Source organism: Pristis pectinata, chromosome 29, assembly GCF_009764475.1.
Source record: "Pristis pectinata isolate sPriPec2 chromosome 29, sPriPec2.1.pri, whole genome shotgun sequence".
NCBI lineage: Eukaryota > Metazoa > Chordata > Chondrichthyes > Rhinopristiformes > Pristidae > Pristis > Pristis pectinata.
In genome coordinates this window covers 2,985,032-2,996,083 of record NC_067433.1, presented here as the reverse complement: position 1 = coordinate 2,996,083, position 11,052 = coordinate 2,985,032, and the positions used below count along the sequence as shown (strand labels likewise).

Genomic DNA, 11,052 nt, shown 5'->3' with positions numbered 1-11,052 from the left:
GTGACCTCCTCGTGATCCTCCAGCTCACTTTAAAAATGCTCCAGGCATCAGTGTATAATGCTCAACACTGGAAGCTACACACATGGCCAAGGAACCTTTTTCAAACAAAGTCCTGATCCATATCCCAGAGGGAGACAAACTAAGTGACTTCAATGCCGGGGTTAGAAAAGGCTCGATCCTCTGGCAAGGCACAGACAGTGAGGAGGGAGTCGAAGACCAATCCCTGGAGTCCTCTTCCTGACCAGATGTTGGACCTGGTCTCGGCATAGACAGCAGCCTGTCTCACCAAAGAGAAGCAGAAGACCTCCTAACAGCATCCTGAGTCCAGGCAGAGTGAGAGGCCACAGGGATATCAGCAGCACCCACATCGCAGCAGGTACAGACAACTGTTGGACTGACCTATCATCCTGTCCTGGCCCCAGAACTATGGCAGCGACAAAAGCATTGTCACAGGAAAACCTACGACAAAGCTTCTTCTCCTACAGCATGTCACAGACAAGCTGACAACCCCCAGCTTTTTACAGGAGACTCAGTGTCTGGGCTGCCCTGAAGTCCACTGTATTTAGACCCAAGAGATTCCAGAAAACGTTGGGACTGGTTTGAGAGTGACCAGGAGATCCAGGAACTAATTACCCACAAACGGGAGATGTTCTTGAATTGGAAAGTTCCCCCATTCCTCAATCATCGTGACAGGTATCTGAAGGTCGAGTCCAACAGCAAACCTGGCAGCCAGAGAATAGCTGGTGGGTGATGAGAGTGTGGGATGCCCAACAACTAACCGATACCCACACCTTGCCAGGTTCTCCAGCATGGTTAAGGCCATCTATCTGGGCCATACTTGGTGAGCACCAACAGGGTGCATTTACCAAGGACAGAAATGCAGTCACCACTTCAGAGCTCAGCCACGACTCTTTCCTTGATCAGGCTTGACTCTACTCCAAAGCAAACAACCCAGTCCAACCTTGCTATCAGCCTTGGCCACCAAGAAGTTGAGAAGGTCACAGCCAACTGAAAAATAGCAAGATCTAGGGAGCAGATGATATCCTTACTGCAGTCCTACAACTTGGCAAGCAGCAAATCTCAGCCACAAACTCACCACATCACCTGCCACATCGAAATAGGAGGACATGTCACAGTATCTTGAAAAAATAATGACTATCATCCTCCAGAAAGGAGACAAATCCGATTGTGATGACCACAGGTGGACCTCCCTGCTGTCTGCCACAGAACGTCATCACCAAGGTCCTCATCCGCCTCCTCCCAGTGACCAGGGTGCAGCTCCTGAAGTGCAGTGTGGATTCCATCCATCCAGAGGGAGGAGGCAAAGGATGGTCACCTCATTAACAAGAGAAATGCAGGAACCACATCAATCACCGTGCATGCCCTTTTTCAGCCTCAAAAGTCCTGACTGCATCTGCAAAGAATCCTTCTCAACTTCAGCTGCTCACAGAAATGTACCTCCACCTTGTATCTGCTTCTTGAGGACATGCAAACCGTGATTCTAATCAACTGGTCCACAACTGGCATCGTGCAAAGCTGTGCCATTGCCACAAAACTTCTCAGCCTTCCTCGCGCTGCTGCTCCTCACATCCCACCAGCTGCCAGCTGGAGTGGACTCACCTACAGGAGAATTGGGAAACGGTTCAAGCTGTATCACCACCGTTCCAGAGCAGGGTCACCCCAACTTCAGACATCAGTCTGCAGAGTGGAGATGACACTTGCGTATGCACCAATTCAGAGCTCGAGCTCCAAGTCATTCTTGGTTCATTCCTCAGATGCACAAAGTCAAGGATATTTATTTATTAGTCACATGTACATCACAACAGACAGTGAAGTGCAATGAAAAACTTACTTGCAGCAGCATCACAGGCACAGAGCATCAGATACACAACATTCACAAGAAAAAATTAATTTAAACATAAATGACACACAATTCTTACAAGAAAGAACACAATTAGAACAAAGTCACTTTTAGTGCAAAGTGGTCACAGTGTTGCTGTACTGAGGTAGTGATTAGGGTTGTGCCGGTTGGTTCACAGACATTACACCTGACACCTGTAAAATAAGAGTCCTGTACCAAGCTGTCCCCACTGTCCTCTTCAATAAAGGTCCACAGTGAGACTCTCTCCCCATATCTCAGGAGCTATCTCTGAGTGAAGGCAGACATTGCTGGTGACATTCACCGTTGTCTTCAGTGCGCTTGCAGAGCCTTTGAGGAAGTGTTTGAGGATCAGTACCTGAAACCCAGCACAAATCTCCTGGTCTAGCAGGCAGCAGTGATCCCTGCTCTCCTGTAAGATAAAGATAAGATACCTTTCTTAGTCACGTGTACATCGAAACACACAGTGAAATGCATCTTCTGCATAGAGTGTTCTGGGGGCAGCCCGCAAGTGTCACCACGCTTCTGGCGCCAACATAGTATGCCCACAACTTCCTAACCCATACGTCTTTGGAATGTCGGAGGAAACCCACACAGAACTGGGGAGACTGTACAAACTCCTTACAGACAGCGGCCGGAATTGAACCTGGGTCACTGGTGCTGTAATAGCATTACACTAACCACCACACTACCGTGCACACCTCTGGGACCGGGATTACCCACCACTGGCACTTCAAAGTACTAGAGAGATACCACCACCACTTCCCATAAACGCTTCCAAATTCATCAGCAGGATAAGTGGCTCAGCCTCTCGCAAGCCAATGTGCTGAGAAGCGAGACACAAGAGACTGCAGATGTGGAGTAGAACTGAGGTCTGTGGCCCCTAAGGACTTTGCCTGGGTTCTTGCATCCGCAGGGGATGTAGGCTGACAGGTCAGTGTCCTGATGCAGGGTTTCGACACAAAACGTCAGCGACTCCTTTCCTACTGCTCAACTCGCTTAGTTCTTCAAGCAATTTGTTTGTTGATGCCCAGAACTGAGGCTGGCTGAGATGGTCAGACATGTTGCTGGTATGCCCAACATCAGTCACCCAACACAGACGCCCTATTCCTAGCTCCAATACGGTAAGATCCTACCAGGTGGGCAGAGGAAGTGATTCAAGGATGTGCTCAAAGCCTCCTTGAAAGTGAGTAACATCCCTGCAGACAGATGGAGAATTCTGTGCCCATAACCTCTCAAAGTGAAGGCTTGATTCCCCGTGACATGAGCACACAAGAGGTGTACACCATTACCTAAATTACCCACCCACTTGGCCCATCAAAGACTACCTGCCCCACCCGTTAATCTTATCAGCCACCTGAGAACCGGAGTGGAAGTCATCCTTCATCCCCGGGGACAGCTTAAGAAGAAGAGCTCACCAGACATTACACCTCGCCAACAATAGCCCAGTTTCAGACAATATGTGGAGATCCCCATTGAATTTCATTATAGTGTGATGGCTGCCCCTTGTTCATCTAACAATAGACCAATTGGAGTCACCAATGAGAGATTATCATTTTAAACAATCGCCAAAAGCGTTGGAAGTACTCTTTTCATGCAGAATTGACAGAACACAGAATAGACTGGCCACAGGGAGTAACTGGAGGAGGTATCACTGAATCTTTGCAAGTGAAAAGTAGGTGACTTTGATACAAAGAGAACGTAGTGCTTGAGGGAAAATGGATGTTCTAGCAAAGATCTGATGGCCACTATTGAACTGTAGACCTCAATAGTTAATGGGCAGTACACCGCCCACACAAATCACCAGAGGATCTGAGTTACATCACAAGACTGGCAGTAACTCCCAGAGGACCTCCAGTGTATTCAGGTTATTTCTAACTTTGGAAAATGAGAAGCTATTTGGATCTTGAAAAGACTGCCTTTTGGGCACATTGATTGTCGATTCTACTGATCTCAGTATTACTATCCACAGTCAGATCTTTTAACAACACTACTTTGTGTCACAGTTCAATCAGACTAAGTATTTCAGAGACTGCAAATGCTGGGATCTGGAGCAAAATCTGCTGGAGGAACTCAATGGGTCGGGCAGTATCTGTGGAGGCAGAGGGATGGTCGGTGTTTTGGGTCAAGACCCTGCATCAGGACTGGAGCTGAGTTTCTCCAGCAGTTTGTTTTTCCTGATACAGGGTCTCGACCTGAAACAACGACTATCCCTTTGCCCCCACAGATGCTGCCCGACCCTCTGAGTTTCTCTAGCAGTTTGTTTTTTGCTACTTCAGACCAAGGGTTTAATGAAACACACATAAGGAACATTCTGATCGCACTCAGTAAGCAACTAGTACATAATAGTAGAATCAAATGTATCACCCAATTAAATATTTTTAAAGTGCAGCCATTTGTGTAATGCGGGAAACATCTCAGCCAAATTGCATGCAGGAAGGTCCCAGAAAGAGCATCTAAAGAAAAGATGCCTGAATGGGATGCATCCTGGATTGATTAGGGAATTGGGTTGAACACGATGTTTTCCCAGAAGTTCTTAATCCTTTCTGGATACAGGAGAGCAGCAGAGAGGATAAAGGCCACAGGTAGAACCTTGTTCAAAAAGGGGAGCAAGGTCATGGCCGGCAAACACAGGCCAACCAGTCTGACCTGTAGGTGGGGCAGCTTCAGAAAGAATAATGGGGGAAAGGTCCTGTGGAGACTTGGAGAGGCGTTTAAAGTAATGGGCAAATGAGACGTGGTTCTGGTCTGGGACTCACTGTCTCCAAGGGTGAGGTAAGGAGTCAATCAAGACTTCAAAAGGGAATTGGATACACAAAGAAAACTTTGCAAAGGTTGGGAGGAATGGGACTGACAGCATTGTTCACCAAAGAGTCAGTACTATCTCAGTGGAACATCCAGACTCCTGTGCCGTGGCAAGTTCCTGATTCTCTATATGGCCAGATAAGCTGCTTTACCAATGTTTGTTGAGGGATAAATATTTGCAGGAAGACCAGAGAGAGTTTGAATAAGAATATGAGATCCTTTTTGGGTAAATGACAAAAGGATGATTGAATGTCTCACCCAGAGAAAGCGCCTCTAACTGTGCAGCACTGCCTCAGGGCTAGATGATGTACAAGCCTGGATTACATGCTGAGTTACTGTATTGTGGCTTGAACCCTGATCTTTCCAATGCACAGAAGAGAGTACCTAATTAAGATTATCATGAAGAAAGACAGAATTTAACTGGCCTTTGTTTGGATGTGGCAGAGTGTTTAAATATTGAAACACAGAACTGTCTGATTCGGGGCTGGGATTACCACTTGCTCAGCTGGTTAAGGGGAAGGAGGGAACTCTCGGGTTAGTGACCATTCCACATTTTGTGATTTGCCATTTCTTGCTTTGCTGATTCAAAAAGCAACTGGCAGCCTCAGATCTGACCTTTGGCATTTCCGTTTCTTCTCTCCTGGTACACGTTGGTGGAAATTCATGCATCTACTTCCCAATCAATTTGGTTCCACCCAAGAGTAACTCCACTCCTTCCTTGTGGGCTCGGTAGTTATGCTCAGCTGAGAAATGTGTTTTGGTTTAAAGAAACCAAAACATCCAATCTACAGCTGGTAACCATTCCATTCCAGGGTCAATTAGTCCATGACTTTGTGTAGAGCCAGAGTAATACAGTACAGAAACAGGCCCTTCAGCCCAACTCATCCATGCTGACCAAGGTGCCCACCTAAGCCAGTCCCATTTCCCCCATTTTGGCCCATATCCCTCTAAACCTTTCCTATCCATGTGTTTATCCAAATGTCTTTCAAGTTAAAGCAGACCCACCAGGTTCAAGGACAGCTGTTATAAGACTATTGAATGGTTCCCTGGTACGATGAGATGGACTCTTGACCTCACAATCTACCTCATTATGACCTTGTACCTTATTGTCTACCTGCACTGCACTTTCTCTGTAGCTGTGACACTTTATTCTGCATTCTGTATTGTTTTACCTCAATACTGTGTAATGAATTGATCTGTACGAACGGTATGAAAGACAAGTCTTTCACTGTACCTCAGTACATGTGACAATAATAAACTAATTCCAGTATGAGTCCATACTGGAAAGGTGTCGGCTTTGAACAAGCTCATTTGAGCCTGGTTGTACAGGAAATGCCACTGCTAGCCCTGGTCTTTGGACTGAGGAATGGGATGTTCAGTTATGGTTTTCCAGTTACTTTATGCAGCACCCTTGAGGGCAATTGACAGGAACAGGATTTCTCCAGCTGTAATTTCTTCTGGAGTAACATAGTCACTTGGCAAGGAGCGACTGGTTCCTACTGTGTACCACACCCCAGAAAGAAGTCAGTGTTTTCAAGAAGGGGGAGAATTACTGAGCCAGAAAATTAGTGATACATTGGATAGCTACACTTGGGCTTAACTGGCACTGTCGCCAGGGAGCAAGGATTTGTAAAAACACAAACAATATCTGATTTAACTGCTAAATGTCAGTTGTAGCTTTAAATTCAGACAAATGTTTCCTCGCCTTTAGTGTATCACATACATGGATCAATTATGTTTAAAAACATAAATTAAACCAATTTCCTCAGGGGTAGCGATGAAAATTGTTGCCCATTTCTGACTTCAGGTGAAATTTGCAGATAGTGTTGGAGACTTCTGTACTTGACATCACTATTTCTGCTTTGCAACATTGAGATTTCTAAGTATGTAGAACATGTTTTGGAGATAACCAAAGCTGTAACATACAGGCTGACAACATTACTATAAGTTGCCAGATCTATTATACAATGAAAATTGTCTGTGTAAACTTACACCACAATGTTGCATGTGGCTGCATCACTTTCAATGGGCAGGCAGAGATGGCAGATGTATCTGCCTCGTGTTCTTTCACTGTAGAGACTTGATGGCTTCTCCACTTCTGCTGAAATTGCCTGGTGGCTATCAAGTGTGACCTTATAACCAATTACAGTTGAATCCTGCTGATGATTTGGTTTGCACCAATGCTTCTGTCCGTGGCTTAGGGATTCCTGTGTTTTATTGCCCCTTACACAAAGCAACTCACAACCCTGAACATTTGAGTGGTAAAAGAAACAGTTAAATCAGTACTGCCGCAGCATTAACCTGCAATTACCAGGGCAATGATCCAGTTACCTGCATACATACCTATCATCTGTTCCCTATTTGTTAGTAATTTTGACTCTTTATAACCTTCACCCAACTCCTGGCAATGAAAATGTCCCATTCCTCCTACTGTCTGGAGACAGCAGAACTTCTCACTGCGGTTTCCCAGACAATCTAACCAGAATCAGGAATGGTGGGATCTCATACACACACACAAACACCTACTGAAAGCTATGTAGTGCTAAAAACCTCAAGGCATGCAATTGAAAGCCTGACTAGAAATCTCCAATGAGCATTTGACACTGGGGGATTGGAGCAATGAGACAGGCTACTTTACCACACAGCAAACAATCTGCTGGGACAACGCAGTGGGTCGAGCAGTATCTGTGGGAGGAAAGGTCAAAATGTCAACAATTCCTTTCCCCCCCCACAGACGCTGCTCGACCCGTTGAGTTCTTCCAGCAGATTGTTTGTTGTCCCAGATTCCAGCCTCTTGTCTCTCTCCAGGTTGCTCTACCATATTACATGCAACATACTTGTGTGTGTGTGAAGATTTTCATCTTGCATGAAAGATAATGATATGCAATATAAAAGATAGTAAATATTAATTATTTTTTTATTTGTTAGAGATTTTACTGCCCTTGAATATAGGTGAGGGTGTATTTTTTTCCCAGTCATACCAACACGTCTGTCTTATCTCGCCATCCAATGAGGCAATGCAGGATCAGATTCACTGACAAGCACAATGTGCTGTCCGTAAAGGTGGGGAGATCAGCAGCTACACTTACCCAACTGAAGCAGCTTGACTGGGCATCCTGCACAAACCAGCATATTATCAGAAGTTCATCTGTAAATATATTATGGAACAGCTGTGGGAACAGGGAAAACCCATATTTAGACCTTCAGAAGTCACTGCTCAAAATGGAAGGGTTTAATACAATGATAACAATGACCACTGGTCCTAAAGAAATTGTTTTTCACTTTCCTTTCCACTCGTTTTCAGCTTTTAGTCTGATCTCCTCTGTCTCTTCATTCCCTTAACAGATTTACACTCAGAATTTTATCAACTGCCATTTCAAAATCTAGACAAATTCTTTCATTTAATTCTAAATTAGGGTGTCTGCCCAGAGCACAGCTGGAAATATTAACTGGGAGGGAAGCTTGTGATGAAAAGCTTCTTCTCAAATCAATTTCTCTGCTCTTGAAATTGTTAGCAGCACCCCAGCTACCTATTGGCTTTGTTGCTGGAGCAGCTTCTGTTCTAGTCCGTCATCTTCTGCAAACTCAAAAATCCCCTTCCTTTACCCTCAAGTCAAGTCGAGTTTATTGTCACATGCACAAGTATATGCATGCTCAGGTGCAATGAAAAACTTTTAGTTGCAGCAGCATCACAGGCTCATAGCATCAGATACACAACATTCACAAGAAGACATATATTAAACATGAATTGTACACAATTTTTACAAGAAAGAACACAACTAGAACAAAAAAAAAGACAAAGTCTATCGTTGTGCAAAGTGGTCACAGTGTTGCTGTACTGAGGTAGTGCTTAGGGTTGTGCAGGTTGGTTCAAGAACTGAATGGTTGAAGGGAAGTAGCTGTCCTTAACCCAGCGGTGTGGGACTTCAGGCTTCTAAACCTCATGCTCAATGTTAGCTGCGAGGAGATGGCACGGCCCGGATGGTGGGGATCTTTGATGATGGATGTTGCCTTCTTGAGGCAGCGCCTCCTGTAGATACTCCCGATGGTGGGGAGGGATGTGCCCGTGATGTATTGGGCTGAGTCCATGACTCTCTGCAGCTTCTTGCGTTCCTGTGCATTTGAATTGCCGTCCCAGACCATGATGCAACCAGTCCGGATACTTTAAACATTACCTCTGTAGAAGTTGTTAGAGTGTTCGGTGACAAGCCAAACCTCCTTAACCTTCTAAGAAAGTAGAGGTGCCAGTGTGCCTTCCTTGTGGCCTGTACATTCCCACATCAGCCCCCTCCTCACCGGCCACATCCCTCGCCTCATGTCGATGCCTTGCCTCATCTACGCCTTCAGATTCATTCCTGACTTCCCCCCCTCCACCCCACCCACATAACCCCTTCCAACCACACACACCCCCACATCTATGGTTTCTCGGACTTTGACCTATTCTCTGTCTGCCCCTCAGCTCCTCGTCTTGCCACTTCCCCCACTGCACACCAACCCCACAGCCTTCAAACCAACCCAACCCCACAGCCTTCATACCGACCCCACAGCCTTCACACCGACCCCACAGCCTTCACACCGACCCCACAGCCTTCACACCGACCCCACAGCCTTCACACCAACCCCACAGCCTTCACACCGACCCCACAGCCTTCACACCGACCCAACCCCACAGCCTTGACACCAACCCCACAGCCTTCACACCGACCCCACAGCCTTCACACCAACCCCACAGCCTTCACACTGACCCCACAGCCTTCACACCGAGCCCACAGCCTTCACACCAACCCCACAGCCTTCACACCGACCCCACAGCCTTCACACCAACCCCACAGCCTTCACACCAACCCCACAGCCTTCACACCGACCCCACAGCCTTCACACCAACCCAACCCCACAGCCTTGACACCAACCCCACAGCCTTCACACCGACCCCACAGCCTTCACACCAACCCCACAGCCTTCACACTGACCCCACAGCCTTCACACTGACCCCACAGCCTTCACACCGAGCCCACAGCCTTCACACCAACCCCACAGCCTTCACACCGACCCCACAGCCTTCACCTGGACTGTTAAAGTGCTGCATCTTTTTTTCATATTTCCTTAGTACATAGAACAGTAGTGGAACCATGTGACCATGATGCCACTCTAATCCCATCTGTCCCGCACATGGTCCGTATCCCTCTGTTCATGTGTCTGTGTGCCTGTTGAACAGGAGAGGAGTCCACGCTGACCAAGATGCCCATCTAAGTTAGTCCCATTGCCTGCATTTGGCCCATGTCCCTCTAAACCTTTCCTGTCCATGTACTTGTCCAAATGTCTTTTAAATGCTGTTATTGTACCCACCTCTACCACTTCCTCTGGCAGCTCGTTCCTCTGTGTGAAGAAGTTGCCCCTCGGGTCCCTTTTAAATCTTTCCCCTCTCACCTTAAACCTGTGCCCCCTGATTTTTGATTCCCTTTCCCAGGGAAAAGAGAAAGGAGTGGCTTCAGTTCCTAGAGCAATCCCATCAATTCCATTCCCCATGTAACCCATTCTCTCTCACATCCCCATCAACTTCACCCGATTCTCCTGACACCCATCTACACGAAGGGCAAGTTTACAGCAGCCAATTAACCTACATCTTTGGGATGTGGGAGGAAACCGGAGCACCCGGTGAAACTCCCGCAGTCACAGGGAGAACGTGCAAGCTCCACACAGACAGCACCTGAGGTCAGGATTGAACTGGGGTCACTAGAGCTCTGTGGCTGCAGCACCATCTGTGGACCATGCTGCCCTGTCTCCCTCTTCTTGAAGGAAAACATCCTCAAAAACCATTGTTTCAACCAGTGATTCACCGTCCCGGTCTCTGGCCTGGCCTATTTCTAGCTCTGAAGCATTTTGATTTCTTTTATGTAAAAGAGATGGTACAAAATGGAAGTTAGTCCTGTTGATTTGTAAAGCCAATCCCATTCAACTCAGATTGCCTGTGTTCTAATTAAATGCCAGGACAATCTGGAGAGGTTGAATATTCCCTGTTCACAAATGGTGCAGCAGGAACAGGTGCCTCACAAGCAAGACTCAAAGCTGCAGATGCCCGAAATCTGAAACAGAAAATGCTGGAATCACTCAGGAGGTCAGGCAGCATCTGTGGAGAGAGAAACAGAGCTAATGATGCAAGATAATTGGTTTATTCTGATGAGGGTCATTCACCTGATAAATTAATTCCCATTTCTCAGTCCGGAGGTGCTGCCTGTCCTGTTGACTGTTTGCGACATTTTCAGTTTTATTTCAGTCTTGACAACTTACCATATCATGGTTTAGTGGAACAAGGAACCATACGTTTCATCACTTTAAGTGGTCTGAGAAAATCAAGGCGTCTCTGAAGT

At 46.5% G+C, this 11,052-nt stretch overlaps 1 protein-coding gene across 1 annotated transcript; it reads left to right on the top strand.

Annotated features, from left to right (window-relative positions):
* The first annotated feature begins 646 nt into the window (after nt 1–646).
* Nucleotides 647–9,673, top strand: LOC127584149 (uncharacterized). The gene is made up of 2 exons (XM_052040729.1): nt 647–743; nt 9,144–9,673. Exons 1-2 carry the CDS (start codon nt 647–649, stop codon nt 9,671–9,673), a joined length of 627 nt encoding a protein of 208 aa, XP_051896689.1.
* Nucleotides 9,674–11,052: the final 1,379 nt, after the last annotated feature.